Source organism: Telopea speciosissima, chromosome 11, assembly GCF_018873765.1.
Source record: "Telopea speciosissima isolate NSW1024214 ecotype Mountain lineage chromosome 11, Tspe_v1, whole genome shotgun sequence".
NCBI classification, from domain to species: Eukaryota; Viridiplantae; Streptophyta; class Magnoliopsida; order Proteales; family Proteaceae; genus Telopea; species Telopea speciosissima.
In genome coordinates, this window is record NC_057926.1 from 44057362 (window position 1) to 44084241 (window position 26880).

A 26880-nucleotide genomic window follows, 5' to 3' on the forward strand; every position below is an offset into this window, starting at 1 on the left:
GAAAAATCATGCGGAGCACGAAATTTAAAAATAAGCTGTTTAATTTACTGCTATTTCTTTCGTTTCCAATTGTTCATTTATGCGTAAGTATGCCTTCGGCCTTCCTCTTATACCCATTTCTTCATTGATTGGAGGATACTTTCCTTTGCCATTTGAATTTTAATCATTTTTCTGTTGATATTGTGGGCCATCTAAACTTGAGTCATCTTAATTACTGGGATAAAATGCTAATGTTCTGTTTTACATTCTTAAATTTCTAGGTTTAGGTTGAAGCTGTAGTCCCACGAATCTTTTTTCTGTTTCTATTATAAGTTTATTACTCAACATAATGCAACTCAATTGAACCTGCAAAATTAAGTAGTAACACATACTGAAGCTCTGCAAAATGCAGCTTTCTTCAGCCTTTAAATAATAAAACAAAATTATAATAGCCCAAAACTCTTGTTCCATATGGTGCATCTTACCATAATAGTGTAATCATAGATAAAACATTAATAAAATAAAGACGTTTTGATAAATGAAAGACTTGCTTCTGAGAGAGCTATCCACCTTTTTATTACTTCCTTAGTACACAACCGACCATTAAAGTTGGAAAATGTCTCTTTTTCTTTCACTTCGCCCGGATCAGCTCCACATATGTGGAGGATAGTTACTCTCCACACAAATGAGAAGTTGACGCGTGTTATGCTCAATACAGCAGACTACCGCCCGTTAACTTTTGTTTTCCGAATTTTTGCTTTTTTATTTCCTTTTAAAACGTTTACACAAGTGAGAAAACACGTGTATGATAGTAGGCTGACACGTATTAAAAAGCTCAACAGCTCAAATGTTTTTCTAATTCTCAGAACAGTGGATTTTCTGGCATCATCTCTCATCACTCCCTTCTCTGCAACCCCACCCCCTTCCCTTCAAAACCCGCATCACCCTTGCTCCTCCCTGTGAACCCCTTCACCACTGCCCGGTGGAAGCACAAAAATTTCAGAATCAGCTTCTGCTACTCTACCAATGGATAGCTTTTGGAGTTGGGTCCATCTTCCTAGTTCCTCTATCAAGTTGGAAGTAGCTCTTACACCCACATCATCTTCTTCCTCTTGATCCCGTTTATCCCAAATCCTCACAACTGCGATTTTGCCGGAAAGCCCATTTTGGTTTGGTTTTCCAGAACCTCCAAAATGCCACCATTTCATATTTTGAAAACAAAGATACCCAAAATCTGGTTTTGCAAAGATTGTCTCTGATCATCGTCTCTCATTATATGAATAGAACACAGAGCTTCCTGTCGTCTCTTCCCTATTGTGTTTTCAATCCAAACCTATTGCCATAAAATTAGCTTCATCTAAAATTGGGAACAAGCACAAAATAAATAAATAAAATTAGAGATACCTGCAAGTAAATCTGAAATTGGGGTGAGAAATGGGATTGTAAGAGTGTAAAAGATTGGGAATTGATGATTTGGGTACTCAGAAAGCAGAGGAGTTTCAGTGTCGTTTGGACCTTGAATCAGGACATGCATCGATCTTCCGGAAGCTTGAGGAGCTGGAGATGGTAATAGGCAAGATTTAGGGTAGTAAAATTCTCTTTGTTATGCTTTCTCAGCCTGCCATGAACAATGACCTCGTCTTCTTCCCTTGTTCTTCATCGTCATTAACGTCATCAACAGAATTAGCTTCTCTGTACTCTTCAAATATGGTAAAATCCCGTGCTTCTATAGAGATTCATGGTAGCAACCCAACTGGGTTTCAAGGATGGAAGACGGAGACTGATGTCCTAGTTCACAGCCGATTAGAAACGAGTCCGTGCTTCTATAGAGATTCATGGTAACAACCCAACTGGGTTTCAAGGATGGAAGACGGAGACTGATGTCCTAGTTCACAGCCGATTAGAAACGATTCCGACGAAGGGAGCTCAAATGTGTACGGTGGGATGGATATGTAGGGGAAGGGTTGCGGAAGGAACATTGCTCTGAGTGGGGGTGGGGTTGTAGGGAAGGGATGGGGCGGGGACAAGGGAGGGAGGAAAGGGCTGTGGAGCGAGGGTGAGTGCCGTCGGGATCGCCGAAGGAGAAGACGAAGACGATGAACAAGAATAAAAAGTTGAAACAAACAAAAATTCTAAATAAAATATTCATTCTTAAGCAGTAGTGGGTCCCACTTAATTGTGTGGTAAAAGGGTAAAAAAGCCAAAGAACAACATTAACGCCTTAACGGGTGGTAGTCTTCTCCGTTTGGGTCATAACGCGTGTCAGCTTCTCACTTGTGTGGAGAGTAAATATCCTCCACATATGTGGAGCTGATCCGGACTCATCTCACACCACTTTACTATCCTACATTTTCTCACAGCTGCATCTCACTTTCACACTTCTTATATCCTCGTGACAATGAAGCACAGACTAAAATATCAATAACTTAAAATTGCTTTTGGTGTTGCAAATGTGCATTGCTTTGTCTGCTTCTTCATACTATTTTAGCAACTTTATTGATTGAAATTTGATCCTTTCTGCTGGATGGATTCACACTATTGTATTTGGGAACTTCTCCCACGTGTATGTGGGCTTCTGTGGAGCTATCCATCAGCCTTATTATTTATTTGAGGGTAATTGTTTTCTCTTAGTTGTTACTGCATGTTTCACCCATTATGAGTGTTTAAAATGCCATTGGTGGGTAGTTATGCAACCAATTCCATAATAAAATTTCCTAAACATTTGTAGTATTTCAGCATACTTGTGGAGGGTCTCGAACCTGGTGAGGACATCCACTAATGATGTCTGAATTTTGTAAATAAATCGTCATTTGCTCCATTATGACCCTATCTTTCGCAAATTTACAATGCATGTCTCTATACCTGGTTTCCTCATAAAGATGGATGCTTTGAAAGTTTTTTCCCCGATTTCACAATGTTTCTCCTAGCACTTGAAACCAAAATTGAACATCGATTTCTTAACTCGCAAATCTTGCATATGCTAGGGGCCAGCACCACAATGCTATTGTTTAATCTAGCCTAGATGGAGAGGAGACAGGGGAGCACAAAAACTTCCAACTTAATTATATTCTAAGTTCTGGTGCACCTCCGAAGTGTTCATGCATTTGTTAAAGTAATAATTATACTTGGCTGCATTTCAAACTTCAAGGCCCATCTCAGCCCTTTATTTGACATGTGACAGAGTCGAATCGGGTTGAAAGTTGAAACTGAGTCACATAATGCATGATTGGTAGGTAACACTGAGATATCCGCAAAGTTTGAGGACCACTTGAACTGGCACATGGCTGATATACCCATTGGATAAGGAAGGCATTCCTTGTTAGCAGACAAAAATCACTTGATATCAAACAAAATTACATTTACCTAAGAAAAAAAAAGAGATTGGGGAAATTACCCTTCGTTTTTTGCTATAAACATTTTTATGTGCCAATTTTAGCACTCATACAATACAAGAACAGGGGGAAGAGAACATTCAGTATTTTTACGGCTTTATTTTTTTTAGTTATTTGATAGGGAAGCTGTTTAATGGTTAATGGAGGGTTGAAGGTGGAATTTGGACCAAGGTGTGTGGTATAAAGCCCCAAAGGTTTCATGAACTTAACAAGCTGGAATTTTTCATGCTGATCAATTGAAGAGATTATTTTTGGAAAACTCTATTATAAAGTCTTTAGAGAATGACCCCTTTCCCAGAATGTGAGCGCTTTGAACCAGTACTATCTTTATTATAATTTTGGTACTTTATCCCAGACTAATAGAGTTGAATTTTCATGATATCAATATGTTATTGATGCTACCCTTGGTTTTTGTAGGTTGTGAAGTGATTATAAATTCAGACAAGGGAGTCTCCCGGATTCATGCTGAATTAATTGTGGATGCAATGACTTCCTTTGATCCTCTGCAGCAAAAATCTACAGGTTGCCCCTCACAAGTCTCCATTAGAGATTGCTCAAAGTATGGCACATTTATAAACAAGAAACTGGGATCAAATGCAAAAGTTCATGAGAAACCAAATAAGGAGACTACTCTAAAAGACGGGGACCTGGTGGTATTCGGAACTGGTAATGCTACCTACAGGTGATTTTTACTGTACATCTGGAAGTCTATGTGACTGCATGAATACATTTCTGTGGAATAACATTAGGACTCTCATTAACAATTGCCACCACCAACTTGTTGGCCCCTATGAAAACTTAATGTTGTTATAATTTATTCTGTTTAATACATTTAATTCCATCTAGATAACAATGATTCTATGCCAAATGAATGTGCTTCTTCTAATCCTCTTCTGTAACCAGCAACATCTTCGTTGCAGGTTTTCTTATGTTCGACTGGTATTTTTCATTTACTGCTCAAAGCCCTTCCAAGTGAATCATTCCATTGAAGACAAAATTTCATCAATAGGTTTGTGAATCATTCCCTTTTTAGTGCATCAGAGCATCTCTTATTTTTCTTGTCATTTTGGGTGTTGATATCTGATTGTTCCTTTTCCTGAAAAACTGATGTCATAATTCTCTTCCTTAAGTTGTTCAGGATTTATGTATCTTTTTACGTTTCTTCCTATTACACTTAACTAGGTCTGGTTGCATTGAAAAGGGGGAAAAGTGAAGAAAAGTGCATACTTTTCCCCTTTTTTTTATGGACTTTTCATATGATCTGTTAGAGGAAAATTGCATCTCTCACTCAGTTTATGTTTTTCAAAAAGTGCATCACTTTTCCATTTGTATGATCTTTGAAAAATGAGAGGAAAGTAGGACAGGTCCCCATTTTGCAGAATTTTCCTTCCAACCATACTGCTGGAAATGAAATTTTCTTTTCTTTTCTTCACTTTGTCTTCCTCCACTCTACTGATTTCTTTTCCTTCAATGTCTTCAACCAAATGGAGCCTTAAGAAGAAGCTACTACTCCCTCATGGTCTTATGTTTCTTGACTTCCTTTGCTATGTCTTATTGAATAACAGTAGAGAACAAGATTTTTGAGGACAAAGAGAATTTTTTCTGAGTTTGTGTTTATGTGCTTATAATTGATCATTCTTGTTAGATTGGGTAATGTAGAAGGGATTCAATTAAGAACCACTTTACAGTAGGATCGATGATAGGTTGCAGTAGAACATCAAATTAGAAACAAAATCAGAATTAGTAACTTAGTAAATAAGAACTAAACCAGCCATCGGAAAGGGATCAAACTCAGGTCGATTGGTGATTGTATGGAGTAGAAGCACTGCTGAAAGTCTCACTTGATTCTGATGATTGAATTGGAAGATATGGCAGCAACACCAAAATAGAAGGTTAAGGGTTATCTCACAAACCAGCCCTTTGTTTGTGCTCCAATGAGGATCAAGTGGAGGCCTTGTGGAGTAGGTGATCTGTAGTAAGTTTGGTGTAATTTTGATGGACAAAAATGAAGTTATGAAGGGGGAATGAAAATAGAAGGTTTGTGAATATGGAGGATTCTAACCAATGGAATGGGGTAGAAGTGGGGATCGAATGGAGGGGTTGATGGTGTGGTTCTATGGTCAAAATCCCAGCAGATTTCGATGGATGAAGGTGGAGATATGCAGCCTTGAAGTTGCAGCAGGAACTCAAGTCCAGGAGCAACAGCAGTCTTCACTTGAATGGAGGAGGCAGTGGCAGCACAGCCTTGGATTGTGGAGTTGTTTGCAGCCTTCGATTGAGTCTTCACAGCACTAGCATTGATCACAGGGTAGCAGCAACACAACAGGGCATCAATTGCAATGGAAGAGAAGATAGAAGAGAAGATAGAGATCTTCTCTTAGGATCAATAGTTTTTTTTTTTGGGTTGAATAAAGAATTCATTACCAAAGACAAAGAGGACTACTAAAGCCCCCGAAAAAATGGGAGAGAAGAGAAATACACAAATGCCTGTTCCTTGGGGTATCATTACAAAAAGGAGAAGCAGCAGAGAGCTTGGCTTTGATGTCAAAGGAGATGGAGTCCCAAATCTGGCAGAGAGGCCTAGAGTTGGAGGTCCATTTCCTAATATTATGCTCCATCCAAACATGATTAATGGTAGCACAAAAGGCCAACTTCCCAACTGTGTCACAAAAGGATCAATAGTTTTCTTGCACTCAAATTTTCTCTTTATTTCTTTTTGTGTGTGTGTGGGGGGAGGGGAGGGGGGTTACTACAAAAACTATGAATGCTATTCCTCCTGACAATGTTCCTCATAATGTTTACCGCTATATTATATAATATAGCAGAACAGTGTGTCTAATACGACTTCAGAAAATTTTAAATAGATTTCAGACTCTTAAGCATGGCTTGCTTCTGGATTCTGGAATGGTGATGGAACTGAGTCCTGCATGATCAGCTGTAAGCCTGTAGCAAGATGAATTTTCCTTGTTGCATAGGTTTTGCCTTTTAAAGAAAATGTACTTGACTTTGGGCAATGATTTGAACTGTAAACACAGAGAGTACATGATTTCCTTAAGAAGTATTTCTATTCTAAAGGGCAATCTAAGAATGATTGACTATAATCAAGTCACTGGCTGTCATACGAAAAATATAGACGCATTAAGGCAGTTGTAGCAAGAAGGGTTGACATTATATTGAGCTGACCTTTGCTTTGTGGTGAGTGATAATTATTGCTGGATATGGAAAAACATACACCTCTGATCATCATAGCACGAAAGACATGTTACCTATAGAAGGCTAGGTGATGTAGATCCAAGCCTCCTCGAGTTGAAGAAACCACCCTAGGCATAGGGTCATAGTAGGAGCCTTAGATTAGTTTTATACTTAGTTTTATTTTCAATTTATTAATTGAACCGGTTCAAATTGGTTGCATCCAATTGGTTCAATTTAAGTTAGTCTCTTTTATTTTAAGTTATTAGGGGTAGATAAGTCTTTTTAGCTTTTAAGTTTAAGTTATTTTAAGTTAGCTACTCCCTTCCACGATTTATGAAGGAGAGTTTGAATTGTATTAGGATTTAGGCCCTAGGCCTCTTTATATTAATAAATCGTGGGAGAGGCTCCCCCACTAATTAAAAAAATTAAAAAAAAAAATCGTCTCTTTGCTGCTGGCTACTGCTGCTGCTGTTTCTCTCTTCTGAGATTGTCTTGTGAGTCATATCAAGACGCCCCTTGTGAGTCATATCAAGGTTGAAGGGCTGGTGGATTCCAGTGACTCCTTGCATCTGTTCATGATCGGGATGTTCTTCTTCAAGCTTCTTCAAGTTGCTGCTACTGCAGATCTGCAAGACCAGTAAATTTATTTAAATTCCTGCAATTCCCCTGTTCTTCTCATCCTCCAACCCAGGCCTCCATTACCCCATCGATTCTTTAAACCTAGATCATCTAAGCTTCATCAAACCTTCATCCTTTATCAGAATTCAACCAAATTCAGACCACAGCCCCTCTCATACCACCTCCTACACTCGACCTGAACCCTAGCCCCCAACTGTTCATCAAAACCCTAATCCCCTCATTCCCATTAAAGCCAATAAAACCCTAAAACTCAGAAGTCATACTTCCAGCCATCCATTCCTCTTCAAATTTCAATCTAGTCTTCCCCTCATTGTTTAGGAAACTCGATCCCAAGCCCAGCCCCAAAACACCACTATAAACCCTAATGTCAATTGTTTTCCTAAAACCCAAAACCCAAATCTGAAACCTTAAAATTTCCAGAATTTCAAACCTTATCAGAATCTATCCTAACCTACATCAAAGTACTCCTAATCACCTGCCCATTTTTATTGTTTATCACAGCCATCTATCCCCCTCATCCTAACCCTAGTTTTAACCTAAAACTCCAAATTCTGCCCAATCGGCCCCCAACACCTTTTTGTGAGGGTTTATTCTACCTGGCTCCTAGTAGGTCTTCTACCTATCTAGGACTACATTACTAGGGTTGACCAAGGAGATTGACTAGGCTTTTTTCTAAGCTTGTCCAGTTACCTACATCACCACTGTCCAAGGGAAAAAACAGCAAGGCAGGAAAGACTGGGCCTCAGTAAAATGAATTGGAAAGACAGGAATGTATTTTTTTCAGGGATTAGTTTTTGGGTGAGGTGGAAGTTATCAAGAAGTGCACAACAAAGGTGTCACAATGGATGCTAGCTACTTGCTTTTCATGGAAGTGCATGCAGTCTACCTTTCAGAGATTAGGGGAATATCTTCTCTATAAGACAGATATTTATGAGATCGGAGTTATGGCTTCCTCTACCCTGTTGGGTAACCCAGGCCCTTCCAGAGTTGGTCTTGTAATTTGGAAAAATGAGGGAATAGTGAGGATCTACTCATGGCTTGTGGGAGAGGGTGATTCCAGGAGGGAAGATCTACTCTCACTTGGATAGATTGAACTTGCTTGTAGGTATGCATGTATGGTTTAAAGAATATTACGATGGAAAATGTGTTAGCTACTGTGATAGCTTGGGTCATCTAGAATAAGGATTGGTCATGGAGATTGGCACATGAAATAAGAAGAATGAAGTACTTTGCGTCACTAACAAATTGCTCATTCCATTGGAAGCCATGGACTGAAAATGATGTCATGGATCTCTTGGGCAAACAGGTCTTTGTGAGTTCTTATCCCTTGTTATTGCTTAAGAAATACTCGGGGGGATATTAGAATGTTATGGGTTCAGGGATTATCAGTTACTTTTTGGGCCTTTGTCATGTTGAATTGTTCTCTGTTTTCCTTATGGGCTCTTAATAAAAAAAAGAGCACTGAAAGGAGTTGGCAAGCTGCAAAAGAAGCTTGAGGATGTTCAGAGTTTTGCTTCTAGGGCAATGTGTCCATGATGCTAGTGCTTAAACAATTAATTTAATTTTATTTTTTAAAGTCCAACCCTCTAGGTTGATCCTGTATCCTTGGAACAACATGATCACTTTTCCTTTTTGAAATTGATCACTTATAGGTTACTACTGTCACCTTTGTTTGTGCTATTCTTGAAAGTTCAAAACTGATCTTCAAGCTGTTTGAAAGCCTATTTTATTACCTTTTGAATCGGACTAAGATCTTGTGATTCCAAGTTATGACTAATTATTTGTAGGGTGCTTATTTGGACTTTTTTTTTGGATAGTATAATTTGATTAGTGTGGCCATGATGCCAGTGCTTAAACAATGATTTTTCTTTAAAGTCCAGCACTCTAGGTAGATCATGTATCCAGGGAACAATATGACTACTTTTCCTTTTTAAATTTTAGATCAATTTGGGTAGTTTATTTTGATTAGTAGTTTTATTTAGGGTCTATTTCTTAAGTCAATATGTTTATTTGTTTGAGAAAGAGATTAAACACTCATGAGAGTTGCTAAATGTTTATTAGAGCCATAACAGAGTAGTGGGAGTCTATAAAATATATGTTTTGGAAGCTGTTAAGATATATTAGTGTTACTGTCATTGTGCCCATTGGGGCTTACATGCTTGATTCAACATTTCTCAACTGTGTGATTATTGTGACCATAATGAGTACATTGTCTGACGAACTGATCTGATTGCTGGCTGCCATGATCACCCATACCATGTCCACGACCTCCCCCTGAACCGCGAACTCTACTAGGAAATCAAGAGCCACGACCAAGGCTACCATTACCAACAACAAAAGCAGAGTTGTCCTTGAACGAAGTGATGTATTTAGATTTGGACATGGAAGGGGATACAATCTATTGAATCCTGCAATAGGCCTCATCCTAATATTTGACAATTGACAGGCTAAAGGTAATGGACAAAAATTTTGCAACAGGAATTTTAACATGTTGAAATTTAAGAACTTCAATATCAGTAGAAACTAGAAAGTGGTTGGTACACATTGAGTTCTTCCCACATGCCCTTTAGAGTACTGTAGTAGTCTCCAACTGATTTGCCATTCTGCTTAAGAGAAGAACTTTTCATATACATCATATACTCTGGATCATATTCTTAAATTTAGAATAGCTTTCTTTGAGATCATTGTAGACTACCTTGGCTGTGGTACGAAACATTACGTTGACATCCACAGAAAGCTCCATATTATTCCACAGCCAACAAAGTAATTTAGCATTTTCTGTTGTCCACTCCTTATATCCAGTAGAAGTTGTAGCAGGTGAAGACGTAGTAAGATAATCCATCTTCCTTGGAGTTGTCTTTCATTACATTGTCATCTAATTCCTACTTTTTCGCAAGCCTGTTTAGAGAAAAGAACAGACCTAGTCAACATGACCTTTAAAATCTCATATTTGAAGCCTATAATCTTTAGAGATGAAACCATTGCTTATTGTCCAGTTACAGGTCTACTAACTTGTATTTCCACTTGCTGAAACTCACTGTTCAAAATGGTGTGCTTCATAAACAGGCATTCTGAGATTATTTGGCGGTGGACTTGAAGATAATGTTGGTATAAATTCATGATGATATCATGGATAAGTGGATTGATTCAATTTTTTTTTTTTTCTTATCAGTCATTCCTTTTCGGATTTAGTAGGATAAATATTGTTCCTTATTCAGTGGATCAGATTTGTTTTACCTGGTTATCAGAATTACAGTTTGTAGTCTGTTATGCATATAGGTGCTTGCCCTACTTACAGTTGGAGCACAGAGTGTACACATGTACTTGTTGATGAGTCTTCCCCAGTCAAAGAAGATTTAATTGATGCTGTTCTGGCTCGTAAACCTGTCATCCTCAGTAACTGGGTGGAGGTACCTTAAAGTTTTATACACACACAAATACACCCACACGCACACACACGTGGATGCTAATTTATTATAGTTTTGATGGTGCTGTCTTCTTAACTGACCTGGAAGGTTAATGTTTGTTTTGTTGTATTCTTATCTTTGACAGATTTCATCTTCATAAATTTATTTTTCCTTGGTTTCTTTATGTCCTTGGTTGCAATGTTTCATTATGGAGTTATATTATACTGCAATAAATTTAAGATCCTCTCCAATGCATGAGCTTCTTTCTTCATCATTTTACCTTTTTCTTCCTTATTCTTTTAGTTAATCTTCTCTAATGTCTCAAACTACCATGATGTTACAGCGATGTTAGTGGGTTCCCACCATATTACGTGTTTTAGGAATTCTTCATAGGTGTTGATGCATGACCTTATCGTAGAAGGCCTTCGGGTAAAGTCGAAACATGAATGGTCAAGTGAGTGCTCAAGGTGCAAGCTGTCAAGATTTGATTCAGTTGAGCTCTAACGTACCTGGAGGCATAAAAATAGATAATTATCAATTGATTGGATGATATTAAGGCAGTTTGCTAACAATTAAGTACCCAAATCACTCACGAAACTTGAATTTAGTGCAAGGAAACAAACCCTGAAAAATATAAACCAGCATCTTTATGCGTTTGAATTTATCAATTGAACATAGGAATTGTGGGATCCAACTATTGACCTGTAGGATGACAATAGTGGAACTTCAACAACTTCAAGCTCTCAATCATGCGATTTGAAGTGATAGGACAGTGAGGAATGTTAGAGAGAAATCTATTTGTCCATTCACTCAACTAGGGTTTTGAGATGTTCTGATCCGATCCTTGGAGAAACCAAGTTGGCCACGTTTCCCTGAACCAAATCCATAGACTGGAGATGAGTAACTAACTTGCAATCTCGGTCGCATCCAGGAGCCAGGTAATGCTTCCTCCTCCCCCTCCGGTAACCTGAGCTTTTCTCCGGCAATGCTTCCTCCTCCCCCCCTTACTGTTTGCCCGGCTACTTCCCCTTACCCTGAACACCCTGATGCCTCCCCCACCGTGAACTCCTCCCCTCCTCTCGGCCTTACCCCTACCCACAGAAACTCACCTAACCCTGTCGCTACCATTAACCCTGCTTCACCCACTGCAACAACCATTAATCCTGCTTCAAACACTGGAGTTCTCTGTTATCGAGCAACACCCCCATCGACAGGCACTCCCTCCATTTTGTTCCTCCCACCATCGTCGACGATTCCAAGGTGGGCTTCTGTCCGAAAGGCATGCTAGATGACGAAATCACCAAATGGCAGAGTTGTCTTGTGGGGCACTTCCTTGGCGCTCGACCACCTTTTCATGTTGTTAAAGCTTCCCTGCTCAAACAGTGGCGTGCAGTTGGAGCTGTCTTCTCCTATCTTCTCTCGAGTGGCATCTTCATATTCCGGTTCTCAGATGATGCCGACAGATCCCGTGCCTTGGAGGGTGGTCCTTGGTCGATTGGAAAAAAACCGATCTTTCTATGGCAATGGGACCATCGCTCCTCCCTCAGTAGGATCGACCTCAAGTCCATCCCTGTCTGGGTCAATCTGCCTGGCTTCCCTCTCCACTACTGGTGCGCCTCAGGCCTCAGTATTGTGGGTTCGACTATAGGCAACCCTCTCTTCTCAGATGAACGTACAAAAAAGATGGACCACCTCTCCATCGCGCGCATTTGTGTTGAAGTCTCTGCAGAGGTGCCTCCTCCGGAATTTGTTACCATCCATGAAGAAGACGGTCATGCTTTCACTTAGAGAGTCTCCTATGAATGGCTGCCTCAATACTGCTCTGTGTGCAAAACCTTCGGTCATCCATCAAAGCAGTGCGTGCCCCCTCTTCCTTCTCCTTCGCCTCTTGCGACAAGCACTTTCACTGAAACAGGGGATCTCCGTTGCAGCTCTCCCAGCCCCAAACCTCAGCACCATCAACCATCTGGTGCCTCTTCGGGTGCCTCGCTTCCAGAAATGGTGACGTTAGATTGTACGGCTGAAATCACTCAAGACCAGCTAGCTACCTCGTCTGAAGGAGAGATCGTCACCTTGTCTCTTGCCTCGCTCCAAGCCCTGGCGAAGCCTGACCTGATGACCGATAGACCTCTGCAACCTTCTCGTGGCCGGAAAAAGCTCAGGAACCGTCGCCGGAGAAGAAGGTCTGAATCTGTTGAGGTTCCCAACCTCGGCGAGAATCCCAACAATGGAGAGGTTCCCGATGCTCGATAGCCTTGCGTTGACCACAACCGGTTCGCAGTCCTGTGCCTGGAAACTGATTATGACGGTGACATTGCTGCTGCCTTGGCTGCTCCTCTTGAGCTCTGCGAGTCCAATGTTCAGGCTCCCCCTGCTCCCCCCCCTTTCCCTTCGCACAGCTTATCTCCCTCTTTTGGCAACCCAACTTCGACTTTATCCCCTGCCACCATATGCCTTTCACAAATTAACCCACTTGGCACCCTCTCCCAGGAACACCTTTTCACCAAACCACCCCCACGTGACCACTTTCCCTTTTCCCCCCTCAATCTACTTATCCCCCCTTTCGTCCCTACTAAAAAGAACACCCCCTCTGGCCCGACCCACCAACCCGCCAGCTTTACCCATCTAGCCCAACCCATCTACCCAACGCACCATTCCAGACCTGAACCTGAACCGAACCTTTCCAGACCTGAACCTGTCCCTAGGGTTGGACCCTCCACCACCATTGGTTCGCTGCCACCTTTGCTACCTTCTCCCTCCTCTTCTCCATTGGTCTGTTTTCCCCCCTTGCGTGAGTACCGTTTGAGGCCACGCAGTGTCCCCCCGGGTTCTCGAGTCAGTCCTACAGCTGGTTGGTTGCCCCCTCCCCCCTTTTGCTCATGATCCCTTGGACCATTTGGAACGTCTGTGGCCTTAACGCCCCGGCTAAACAGGCTGAAATTCGTGCTCGCATCAAATCTTCTAAATCCTCCCTTTGCTGTCTCCTTGAAACAAAGGTTCTCGAGTCCAACTCCTCTCGCATCGCCCACTCGATAGCCCCCTCCTGGTCCTTCCTCTCCAACTATACCCACTCTCCAAATGGCCGTATCTAGGTTCTCTGAGATCCCACCAAATTCCACCTGTTGGTCTCCTCTGCCTCCCCCCAATACCTCCATCTAAGCATCTCTGATCACCTTCACAATCACCTTCTCTTTTTCACCATGGTGTATTCTTTCAACCGGCCTTCGGACCGGCTCCCTCTCTGGGACGACATCCACACCATCTCTCAGTCCGTTGGTTCCGCCCCTTAGGGCATGGGAGGCGACTTCAATGTTGTCCGTTTTAGCCATGAAAAGCTTGGTGGCTCCCCTATTGATCACCTTGCGGTCGATGCCTTCAATTCTTGTCTTGAGGACGTTGGTCTTAACGACCTCCGATGGTTGGGTGCTGAGTTTTCTTGGCACAATAAGCGCTCTGGGGCTGACAGAGTTGCTTGCAAGCTTGACCGTGTTCTCGTCCATGACTCCTGGCTCTCTTCCCTCCCTTCTTCCTACGCTGTTTTTGACCTCCCAGGCCTCTCTGACCACTCCCCCACTTCCCTCTTTGTCCTCCCTTATCTCTCCTTTGGTCCCAAGCCCTTTAAGTTCTTTGACATGTGGTCTTCCTATGATGATTTCCTCCCTCTGGTTCAAGCTGCTTGGGATATCCCAGTCCAGTCTTTCTCCTCCCCTCTCCTTGCCTTCTCTAAAAAGCTCAAAAATGTCAAATCTGCTCTCAAATCTTGAAACTCTTCCACCTTCGGAAACATCTCTTCCCGTGTCTCCTCCTGTCGTGACACCCTTTCCTCTAGGGGTGTCAAGAAAGCCCGCTCGGCCCGAACCCGCCCGAACCGCCTTGAGCCCGGCCTGGACCTGACCCTGATTTTTCAGCCCGAAGGGCGGGTTAGGGTTTAGAAATAGCTTGACCCTGGCAGGGTCGGGTCGGGTCGGGTTCAGGTTTAGGCCTCGGGTTGAGCTCCGCCAGGCCCGGCCCGGCCCAGCTCGACCCTATATTGTTTATAAGTATATATATATATATTTTTATATATACAATATATAGATGTATAGATATTTATATATATTATATTATTCTTTATCCTAATAAAAAATAATAAAAAAACACTCAAAACCCTCTTAACCTAAAAGCGATTCACATTTCCCTTCATTCGCCGTTTGCTTGAAATGTTCTCCAAACCCCATCTCTTTCCCTTCCAAACCCCATCTCTTTCCCTCTGCGATGTCTGGATTAGCCTCATCTATCGTTCTCGTTTGGACTTTGGATGAGAAGGCTGAAGAGGAGAACTGCAAGGCGAGTTTGGACCAGGTATGTCCGATTGTTCTTCTTCTTCCGTATCTCTCTCTTGGTTTTGTCTCTCGCTTTCTTCTCTTTGCTCTTTCTCTTTTTTTTTTTTCTTTTCACTGGGTCGAACCCTAGAAGGGTTAATCGAAGTTTCAGAGGAAAAAAAAGGGGTGGTGGGCGTTTTCGCTGGGAATCGACAGTGGTTTTTTTTTTTTTTTAAAGTCAAAAGGGGAAGCGTCTTCCCTGAATTCTCTGGTTGAAATCTAAGTACCAGAGGAGCTCCCATTACATATCACCATTTTAAACAAACAAACCCCCTAGATTTCACTTTCTGGTTCCCCAAATTTTCGCCTGATCTCTCTCTCTCTCTCTCTCTGTCTTTGGTTCTTCTGTTACTACTGGATCTTCATTAGGCCTGTCATGAGGATTGCCTTTTTAATTAATCTGTGGAATTAGCATTCATGGTCATTGGAGTTAATTAGTTACTAGATTGTACTTGCAGTCACAGTAGGAATCTTAATTTTATTGGGAAGTAATACTTAAAAACAATGTCCCTAGTGGCACAGCCGAAGTAGTTTTAATTTTACTGGTTAACCTATTGCTTCGATTTGTTTTAGTTTTTTCTTAACCAATAATAATATTTTGTTGATTAATTGTCCTGGAATATTAATTTCTTTCTTTTTGTTCATGATATTCTTCTAAATTTCTGATTTTGTTACAATATATTTCCAATTTCATTAAGATTAAGATTTGTTTTCATTTTCCTTCTTATAGATTTAGGGGTTTCTTCTGATTCAATTTTGATTTGGGTCCTGCTGGCTCCTTCAGTCCTTCCAGCCTTTGGGTTACTGGATTTTGTATATTTTTCTTCTGCTTAATTTCATCAGCAAATGTCATTTATTTTTATTCTTTTGTGCATGACTTCTTGTAGTTCATTCTGTGTTTATTCTAAACTCTAAACCACGTATAGATTGAAGTGATGTTTACAATCTGATCAACTTTGGCATAGTAAAAATTACAGGCATAAGAAAAACCATTTCCAAAAAAAAATAAATTAAAGTCAAGGTCAGTTCAGGGACAGGGTCAATCAGGGCCAACCCGGGTTAGGAAAAACCCTGGCAGGGTCGGGTCAGGGTTGAGGGTTTCTTGGCCCTGCCAGGGTTGGGTCAGGGTTTAGGTTAAGGCCTCTAGGGTCAGGGTCAGGGTCAGGGTTTAGGCAGGCCCGACCCAACCCGACCCATTGACACCCCTACTTTCCTCCATCCAGTTGCGTCTCCAGGCTGACCCCCTTAATCCCTCCCTCGCAGAGGGGGAGTCCCTTGCTGCTTCTGAGCTCGCCTCCTCCCTCTCTCTGGAGGAAAACTTCCTTAAGCCAAAATCCCGTATCAAATGGCTTGAGCTTGGCGACTGTAACTCTGCCTTCTTTCACCGTTCCCTCAAAGCCAGAACCAACTCCAACTCCATTCTCTCTCTCACCTCCTCTGATGGTTCAGTCCTCACCTCTGTTGAAGCCATCAAATTTGAAGCTGTCTCCTACTTCACTGGTATCTTTTGCCCTCCCCCCTCCTCCCAACCCATCATCCCTGAGGGCCTCATCAACAAATTTGTTCCTCCCAACCTCTTCAATTCCCTCTGCTCCATCCCCTCTGACTCCGAAATTGTCTCTGCTGTCCACTCCCATAAGGCCAGTAAAGCTCCTGGCCTTGATGGGTTCAGTATGGGTTTCTTCTCCTCTTGTTGGGACATCATTGGAACTGACCTTATTGGCACCATCAAGAGCTTCTTTTTCAATCCCCACCAGATCCTCAACATCAACCATGCCTTTCTCTGCCTCATCCCAAAATCCTCTGGTGCCTCCTCCATGGCTGACTTCAGACCCATCTCCCTCTGCAACCTTCTTTATAAGTTCATCGCCAAAATACTTGCTAACTGCCTTCAACTTGTCATTGACTCCCTTGTTAGTCCTAATCAGTCCGCCTTCATCTCTGGGAGAAGTATCTCGGACAATATCATTCTTTGCCAGGAAATTGTTCGAGGCTTCCACCGGAAAACCATTTCCCCTTCAGCCCTCCTAAAGATTGACATCCACAAGGCTTTTGACTCCATTCGATGGGACTTCATCACCCAAGTCCTTCTTAAGATGGCCTTCCCCCCCTCCTTTGTCAGTTGGATCCACTTCTGCATTTCCACCCCTCGCTTCTCCGTTCTCCTCAACGGCAGCCCTGCAGGTTTCTTCCCCTCCTCTGCTGGCATTCACCAGAGATGCCCCCTCTCCCCCTTCCTCTACTGCCTTTCCCTCGAGGTCCTCTCTCGCAGTCTTCACCCAAAACCGACCTCCACCTCATCTCCCCATCCCTAAGTGTAAACCCACCAACCTCGACCCATTTAGCTTTTGCGGACGACCTAATGATCTTCTCCAAGGCCACCCCCTCATCCATTGAGCATATTATGTCATCCCTCCACCTTTTCAGGGTCTCTCCAAGCCGCATAAACCTTCTCAAATCCCAAATTGTCATTCTTGGGGTTCCGACTCGACCAAAGTGGCCCTCTCCAACATTGCTGGCTTCCCCATTGCCACCCTCCCGTCCGCTACCTGGCCTTCCCCTCATTCTAGCCGGACTCTCCCATCATCGTAACCCCATCCTTGACCTTCTCGCAAGAGACTCAGCTTTGGAAAGCCAAACTTTTATCCTATGCAGGTCGCCTTGAGCTCATCAGATCGGTTCTCCAGTCTTGCTATATCTTTTGGAGCGGTGCTTTTGGCCTTCCCAAGGCTACTATCAAGGCTATCGAGTCCATTATGTGTACTTTCCTCTGGAAAGGTGTTGACACTGCCAGATTCCTTCACCCCAAGAGCTGGTCCTCCATTTGTCTCCCCAAATCTGAAGGAGGTCTGGGGCTCAGAAGGATCAGAGATGTTAATCTAGCTGGTTCCACCAAGTTGCTCTGGAAGATCCTCTCCAACAAATCTAGTATCTGGACTTCTTGGGTGTATGCGGGGCCTCTTCGTAGAGACTCTATTTGGACTATCAGCCCTAGCCCTGACTCATCCTGGATTTGGCGCAGAATTCTCCAAGTGAGGCATATCGCAAAGGGGGCAATCTCTTGCAGGATTGATGATGGGTTGCAGACCTATCTTTGGCTTGACAACTGGCACCCTTCTGGTGTTTTGGCCTCCATAGTCAGCCACCGTACCATCTATGATTCGGGCTTGGACAGGCTTTTTTCTGTGGCTTCCATCATCACCGATGGTTCTTGGTCCCCCCCCCCCCCCCCCCCCCCCCCCTTGCTGATCTTTGGAGCTCCCTCCCCCCCATTCCTCCAGGTCACAGAGGTAGAGGGGACACCATCTTATGGCTTCCCTCCTCCACAGGCAACTTCAGCTCCCACTCCGCTTGGGACATGGTCAGACATAGGGGGACCCCCTGTCCTTGGCATAAGGTGGTTTGGTACAAAGGCCACATCCCTAGACAGAGCTTCACTGCTTGGCGTGCCCTAGCGAATTGCCTCCCAATTCAGGCCTTTCTTATCCACTGGCACATGCAAGTCTCCCCTGGATGCCGCCTTTGTTGGAATGGTCAAGAAGACACCGACCATCTCTTCTTCACTTGCCCCTTTGCTGCATCCATTTGGAACCAGGTTCTCCGCCATTGCTGGCCTGCTCATAGAAGGCCCCTTCCTCTATCTTGGGAATGGATTTGGATTCATATGACTTTTGGTGGTAAGTCAATCTGTGACACGGTTGGAAAGCTGGCCTTTTGTGCTACTATTTCCCACATTTGGATGGAGCGTAACCTTAGAAGATGGACGTCCAACTCCCGCTCTTTAGACACGATTTGGAAGGCCATCTTCTTTGATGTTTCATCTAAAGTTAATTCCCTCCCCCCTACTAGTGTGATAGATTCCCCAAGGAACAGGCTTATTGTTGTCTCCTGGGGTATCCCTTCCACTATTTTTGCGCCCTTCCTAGCCTCTTTCTAGATGGGTTTGTTGGCCTTCGGGCTTGTATATCCCCCCCCCCTCTTTCTTCGTATTTAAATTTTTATTCATCCCAAAAAAAAAAAACTAGGGTTTTGATGTGGCAACAACTACCAGTACAACTGAAGGGCAGCAACCATAAGAGCAGAAAAGAAAAGCAATGGACCAACTTTTTTTGAAGACAAGAAGAATCAACCATAACATCTTTGATATACCTAGTCAATGTACCTTTGACCCAATTTTGATAAACTTCAAAAATCAAAAGTTCTAAATACACTGGAAATGCCAGATGTGTCCCAATTTCAAATTGAGTTTCCTTTATTTTGGGTGAATAATTTGAGCTTCCTTGCAACCAATCTGACGATAGTACCATCCTCCTATGCTGAAGATTCTTCTGATCCTGCAGTTCTTCTTTACCCACGAGCACTGCTTCATATCTCTCTTATCTCTTCTAAAATGCAATTAGTAATCTCATCTAGAATGATATGAAGTGGGTGTTCCACCACCCCACCCCCACATAGTGTCCAGGATGGGTTTTGGGGGGGGGGGGGGGGGGACATGTTTATGTTCTATAGTAGGTGATGGAATAGGGACTGAAAGGTATTAATGCTAGTGCGTTAGTGTGGCTTTTATTCATTAAAGGAGTAGTGAGTGATTTAGGCAAACTTAAAATGTATTGTAGGGGTGGATCAAGATTTTAGTTGTAGAGCTCAAGTAGTTTATCACAGGCTAATGATGATTTTTAAGTGGTTTCAAATCAAACTTTTTAGTATTATACTGTTAGTTGGTTTTAGACTTGTAGTTTCATTGTGGCAAAGAGTTTCGGTTGAATTTGGAGAGAAAACAATAGTTGGATTTTTTAATATTACTTTTATAGTGTGATTAGTGGCTTTAAGTAAATATAGATACACACGTGAGTGCACACACAGCACCCCTTTTTTTAAAAGAAAAAGAAAGGGAAAGAACGGTGTAAGTTTTAATAGCTATCTCTTTTAATTTTTTCCCATGGGCAGTGCCTAACAAATGACTTGCATACAGAAGTAAATATGACATTTTGCATATACTAAAAATCGTTTTTGTTATTGATCAAAGGAAACAAAAGTCGTGCTGAAATGAGGACACAGTTCTAGTTTCTTTGATGTTCTCCATTGTTTTCGTTCAGCATGTTGTTGCATTTGATTGGCAATCAATCAGAGGAAAAATCATATATTTACTTTTTAGTTCTCCCCCCCCCCCCCCTTATTGCAGTAGTTATTTAAGTATGATGTTACTAATACATGCTAAAATCTATTGTATTCAGGTTGTTTCAGAGAAGAGTATTTGTACTGAGATTCCAATCTGCACTCCGTAAGTTCTCTGTTTTCTCCCAGTCCAGATAAAATTTATGTTATCATCTAATTTGGGAAGCTAATAAATCAGATCTTTTCTTCAGCTATGCTCCAACCCTGTCACTGGAAGGGGTTGCAGTCAAAGTCGTAGACCCTAAAGTGCGACAAAATTGTTTGGCAGGATATACTTTTATTTTGGGATCACTGCACATGGTGATATTCTGACTCCTTCAGTTGCTTAAGAAATGTCTGTTTTTAGTTTTGATTCTTATCATGTTGAGAACTGTAAATTTCTTTTTTGTCAAGGGAAGTCCTTCGGAAATTTTCAATAAGAAAACTGATAAAATGTGTTAAATTAGTACATATACCTTGCTATGTTTTTAGCATTTAATTTTCGTCCAAATGGTTTCAGTATGGGATTCTTCTCCTCCTTTTGGGATATCATCAGTGTGGTCCTCATCAAAGCCCTACAGAGTTTCTTCTTCAACTGCAGCCAGATCAAAGGGATTAACACACCTTCCTTTGCCTCATCCCTAAGAAAGAAGGTGCCCCTTCCTTGTTAGATTTCAGGCTTCTCTCCATGTACAATCTCTTGTACAAGTTCATTGCCAATCGGCTTAGTTTAGTGGTTGACTCCCTTTTTCAGTGACAATCAATTGGCTTTCATAGCTCTTAGAAGTATCTCTGACAACATCCTCCTTTGCAACGAGCTTATTAGAGACTTTGGCAGAAAATCTCAGTTTCTGCTGCCCTTATGAAGATTGACATCCACAAACCCTTTGACCCTTTGACTCTTTGAGATGGAACTTCATTGTCGATGTCATGCTCAAAATGGCTTTCCCCCCTTGTTTTTGTCAATTGGATAGTTCAATGCATCTCCTCTCCGCAATTCTCAGTCCTCATCAATGGCAGTCTTGCTGGATTCTTTGCTTCTTCTGTAGGTATTCGCCAGGGCTGCCCCCTTTCCCCTTTCATCTTCTCTCTTGCCCTAGAAGTCCTTTCTACAAGCCTTCAATCTAGTACAGACCATCAACTTATATCTCCTATGCCCAAGTGCAAGGCTCTTAAGATCTCCCACCTGGCTTTTGCTAACGATCTTCTTCAAAGTGAATACCCTTTTGATTATTATGTCTTGTTTGCGCTTTTGAAGGGTTGTCGGGCCTTTGGATCAATCATTGGAAATCTCTTATTTTTGACGGGAGTCTTTGATGCTGATAAGATTCGTCTGAAAGAAAAGGTTGGTTTCTCCTTGGGCAGCCTTTCGGTCAAGTACTTGGGTTTACCTTTGATCCCTGCCAGGTTGACCACTCATCACTGCACTCCTATTTTAGATCTCTTGCGTAAAAGGCTCCAACTATGGAAGGGCAAGCTTTTCTCTTATGCCGGTCGCCTTGAGTTGATCAGATTTGTCCTTCACTTCTCTTATGTATTGGTCTGGTATTTTCGGGTTGCTCCAGTCCACCATTAAGGAGCTGGAGTCCCTTATGTGTGCCTTCATTTGGAAAGGCTCTGACGTCAACAAATTCCTTCACACTATCAGCTGGGTCTTTGTATGCCTTCCTAAAGATGGGGGGGGGGGTCTTGGTTTGAGAAGAATTAAGGAGGTCAATTTTACTGACATCCTTGGGTTGATTTGGAAGTTCGTGGCTAAGAAGAAAAGTATTTGGGTTGACTGGATCTACTCTGGGCTGCTTTGGAACAACCCTGTTTGGATTGCTTCTTCCATATTTGATGCTTCCTGGGTCTGGCGAAAGATCCTAAAGCTTCGGCCTCTTGCCTTTGTGGTTGTTATCTCCTTGATTGATGATGGTGCCTCCACTAGACTTTGGTTAGGCCACTGGAACCTTATGGGTGTTCTCTTTCACTTAGTTGGTGCCAGAGCCATATACAATACTTCCTCCCAACTTGTGGCACGGGCCCTGTCTAACTTCTTCGCAACGCAGTCCTTTCTCATTCATAGCCAGATTCCAGCTTCCCCATCTTGCTGTCTCTGTTGGATGCTCCCGGAGCTGTGGACCACCTATTCTTTACTTGTCCCTTCTCCTCATTGGTTTGGAAAGGGCTTCTGGTTAAATGTTGGCAAAGGAGAAAGATTCCATCATTCGAGAGGGAATGAATTTGGGTTGGCATGATCTTTGCCGGCAAGTCCATCTGTGATATGGTGGGTAAGCTTGCCTTTGGTGCTGCCATTTACCATATTCCAGATCTTTCCAGCAGATTTGGGACTCCAGCGCCTTATATGTCAGAAGCAAGTTCTCAGTGGTGTCCTCGCGGTGTGTTGACTCCCTAAGGAACAAGCTTATTGTTGTTTCATAGGGCCTCCCTCCCACCTTGCTGCAACCCTCTGTCCCCCCTTCCTAAGGGTTGGGTTTTGTTTTTCTTTTTATTGTTAGTTCTGTAATGTTTTTTCTTCTTCCCCTTTTTCTAGGGGTTTCCTTGTATTTTCTCTCCTTTTGGTAATGAATTTTTATTCACCCAAAAATACTTATTATATGTGAGGATATAGAAATATTGCCGCTCAGTTACATTTGTTGTTGTTATTAAACTTTTACATTAATGTTATTGTTATTTTTTTTTTTTGAAGGTTTATTTTGATTTCTTATTTGGTTTTGTTAAATACCAGAGAGATTTTATTGTAGTGATGTAATCCTGTGTATTTTCTGCTTGCAGTATAAATATGGTGATAGGTTGAAGTCATTATTGGATGTTGGTGGTGCAAAGGCACTTACTGTTGATGAGTTCTGTTCAAGTAGCCAAGTGCGTGACACTGACCCCGATATTGCTTATCCTCTCTTTGTAAGACTTTGGGTGATAAATTAATGTTTTGCTTGAGGTATGGTTATAGGGTCTCATTATTTGCTTATACAAAATAAAAAGTCAGCTATTTTTGGCTGGAGTCGGTCTGCATATCTATTTTTCTGCAGAAAGTAGCTTTTGATTAAAGGGTGCTTAGTTCATTTGCTGAGATTCATTAAAGGAGCCATTGGAGCCTGTGTTGTATGTACGAGCAGCGTCACACTCCGTGTGGCTTCCTTGTAATGGGCTTTTCTGGGAGGCATTTGTGAAAGAGGCTGAAAAACCTTCCTCACCCACTGCCTTCCGCGGGGGTGGGTGGGTGGGTGGTGGAAACCTTAAGAGGTTGTTGTGCAAGGTGGTTGGGAGTTCCCTCCAAAGTGATAGAATATGGTTCTAGATATTGATCATGTCGAAGCCCAAAACTGAGGGCATAGTGAGCAAATCAACCATACAATGTTAAACTAGATTTAAGATCCAACATGCACACATTTTTTTAATTTTTATTTCAACATTAATCTAAATCCCAAGACTCAATCTCAATGTACCCACACTGTTTGGGCCACTTCTTGTAGGTAGTTGATTTTCAGTTTTCTTCTTCTTTTTGTGTACAACTACCACTACCTCTGGAAAAGTTCTGTTCTCTATTTTTATGCTGTAAATTATTCCCTACTAATATATGTTGATCCAGACATGAGCAATGAAAGTTGTTTTAAGAGATTGGCACTTGATTCCTAAATTTAATGTTAGATTTTTTTTCTCCATATTCGTCTCGTCTTCTAAGATTTCTTGATTCACTCTTACTTTTAGGCCTCCGAAGATGGAGAAAATAATCAAGTGGTGCTAGTAATCCCTGAAGGATCAGTAAATGAGTTTGACCGCTTGCATCAAGTCCGTTCACTATCCAGAGTAATTGACAAGAATTTGGTTTCTGCTGTTTTATCTGGGCATCTAGATCCATCTATTGTGGTACCGCCATCTAGTAAGTTTTTCTCACATGTTCTGACAAAATGTTTTAGGCTTTATTTTAACAAAATAACTTCCCGTCGATTTTTTTTGTCCCGTTTTTTGGTAAATGTCTATGATTGGTGGGTTTCAAAGAAATTTCATCTGATTCACGTTACCTGAACATGGCTTCCTATAAAATCCTCTTGTCTGTCAATCCGGTGGGCCATCTTTGGCAGCAAAACTTCCTAGAAACTTGTACAAATTTGACATTGTTAAGATGCTCAAATTCTCAGTATGTTCTTGATGAGTTGTGCCAAAGTCCCCTGAAGACTGACTCATAGATTTTTTTCTTTTGGTGGTGGAAAGCTGATTCATAGATTAGGGTCATATTTGTCCACTGTCTGTAAAATTACTTCACTTCATGCCATGGATGTGCTGTAGGGGCTATTTCATGAGGACTTCAGTGATCACAAGTACAAAGAAAAGGACACCACCCAGCGGGCTGACCCAGCTACCACTACTCCGACTGGTTCCCTCATGGTTACTCCGCAGTTCAAACTCCCCTACCATCAATCCATAGCTCTACCCAGCTATTGCCAAGGTCTCCTTCATCCTCTGCCCATTGTCCCCCTATTCGTTTTTACCGCAGGCGTCATATAAGCTCCCCTCCATATCCTAAGAAGTTGTCCCACCTGGCCTCTTCTTTGCTCACTCCTGAGAGGCTCTTGCTGCTCCTATCCCTCCCTGCGGGATGAATCTGGGGTCTTCTGGATTTCTCGAGGTCTTTTCCCCTCTTCTAATCAGGACGGAGTTCACTCTCTTTTCATGCTCCAGCATGCTGTCTTTGCATGCCTCGGCAAAGGAGGGTTCTGGCCTTCGATAGAGATGGGATATCTGTGGTCATGGCTTTTGTCGGGTCATTTTGTTGTGCTTTGATGGGCAAGCCTGCATTTATTGTGGCTTTCTACAATTTTTGGTTCGAGCGCATTCTCTTAAGCTGGTCTGCATTTTCCTGTCTTGAGTCTCTTTCTGTTTAGCTTTTAGATCATTGTTATCTTTGGCCCCTCTTGGTGCGCTGTCTCCTTGGGTTAGTCTGTTTATAGTTTTTTGGGCTCTTGCCCCTTCTCTCTCTCAGGCTCCTGCCTCTCTCCTTCTGTAAAGGCAGGGTCTTATTTTCTTTTTGTTGTATTGTTTGTTCCCCCACCCTTTCTCCTTCCTTTGGTAAAGGATTTTTTATTCATTAAAAAAAAAAGAAGAAAAAAAAGGGATACCACTACCACTTGATGGGCTGTGAAATCCAATTTCATACATCAAAACTAGTTAATGGACAATAACTACTTGAAGGGCAATATGTTCCAGGGATGGGATAATCGCAAGTGGCTCCATCTTTTTTCCAGTTTCATCTGTGCTAATAAGGGGTTGCTCCCGCAAAAATTATAAAAAAGGAAATCCTTGCCGAATTTTTTAATATGAGTTTACCAGAGGCTTTATCTTACAATTTATTCTTCTTGAAGTGTACTCTCATAGTTAATAGTTTAAAGGAAACACATTCTCTATCCAAGTAGGTGCCTTACACAGATGTCCCTCTGATGTCCCTCTGCAGTTGTCATCTCTTCTTCATGCTCCACTGATGAGACCATAGTGCCGGATTCTGAGGTGGAAGTGGACACGGCAGCATCTGATTGTGTAGCTGAAGCAGTCCACGCAGAAGCAGCCATAAAACCTGAGGTCGAAGAGGAAATATCTGAATATAACAAATCGGAAGTCAAAGGAGAGATACCTGGAGGGCATGCTGGTGCTAAATCAGATCACATGCCTATCCCAAGCTTCAATTACGAGGATAGAGGTGTTATCACAAGAAGGGACAAGGTTGATGAATCAGAGACATTTAAGAACCAATTCTCTGATATTGTATTCAGTCAAGATTTGATTGTGAAAGATACTCAGATGCCAGCTTCAGTTTACTCTATCACAAATAATAGAGTGGTCAATTTCAAGCGCTTCAGAAAGGTAATTGATCTCTATGAACATTGTAATATTCTGTCTCCTGCACTGCCATTTGTTTGTGTACATGCACTGTTCTACTAATCTCTTCTCTCTTATCCCTGATATATTGAAAAAAAGGGAAAAAAAAATTGAAGGTTTATTCTTATGTTTGGACTTGAAGACTTCAATTGGTTAGATTGCAAGTCAGTCTCAAATAATTTTGGTTTTCCTTCTATATCAGTGCCAATGTGAAAATATCAAAAAGTCCCATAAAAGGGCGTATCCAGTGCACGAGGCTGGGAGCATGGTTTGAGGTATCGGATCAGATCGGCCGATTTTGGCCGGATTGGATTGGTATCGGCTGAGACTGATCCCGATACCGATCTGATCCAGCTGTACGGACAGGGGTAAAAATGTAAAAAAAATTAGTTTTTTTAAAAAAAAAAAGAAAACAGGGACAAAAGTGTCATATTTGCCCGAGTTTGGACGATCCGATCCCGATCCGATCTGATCCAGCCGATACCGTGATCACGAACCATCCTGGGGAGGGTCATAATGTACGCAGCCTTACCCCTGCTTTCGCAGAGAGGGTGTTTCTGACTCGAACCCATGACCACTTGGTCACAATGGAGCAACCTTACCGTTGCATAAAAAAGTCCCATAGCAACTCATTTAAAAAAATCATTCCCAATACTTTTTCACTGATGGTCACGATGTACATGCCCATTAGATCAACGACTATTGAATCTTCACAGCACCTATTTTTCTTAATTGGCAAATTAAATTAGCATAAGGAGGGACACGTGTGATTTGTTGGGACTTGGGAGAAGAATTTCCTCAGCATACTAAAGGAATGGAATACAGTGTTTCTATACAAGTAGTATCTGCATTGAGTGTGTTAAGTTATTATTTATTGTTTGT

General features: G+C 42.0%; 1 protein-coding gene across 2 annotated transcripts in view; it reads left to right on the forward strand.

The window, feature by feature from the left end:
• Positions 1 to 26880, forward strand: part of LOC122646668 (nijmegen breakage syndrome 1 protein) — a 31833-nt gene that overhangs the window by 811 nt on the left and 4142 nt on the right. For both annotated transcript variants that reach the window (XM_043840255.1, XM_043840256.1), the window contains exons 3-10: positions 3789 to 4053; positions 4292 to 4380; positions 10482 to 10612; positions 20205 to 20251; positions 20337 to 20445; positions 22903 to 22989; positions 23836 to 24007; positions 25577 to 25983. In XM_043840255.1, the coding sequence (XP_043696190.1) occupies positions 3789 to 4053; positions 4292 to 4380; positions 10482 to 10612; positions 20205 to 20251; positions 20337 to 20445; positions 22903 to 22989; positions 23836 to 24007; positions 25577 to 25983 (1307 nt within the window). The remainder of the gene's footprint in view (positions 1 to 3788; positions 4054 to 4291; positions 4381 to 10481; positions 10613 to 20204; positions 20252 to 20336; positions 20446 to 22902; positions 22990 to 23835; positions 24008 to 25576; positions 25984 to 26880) is intronic.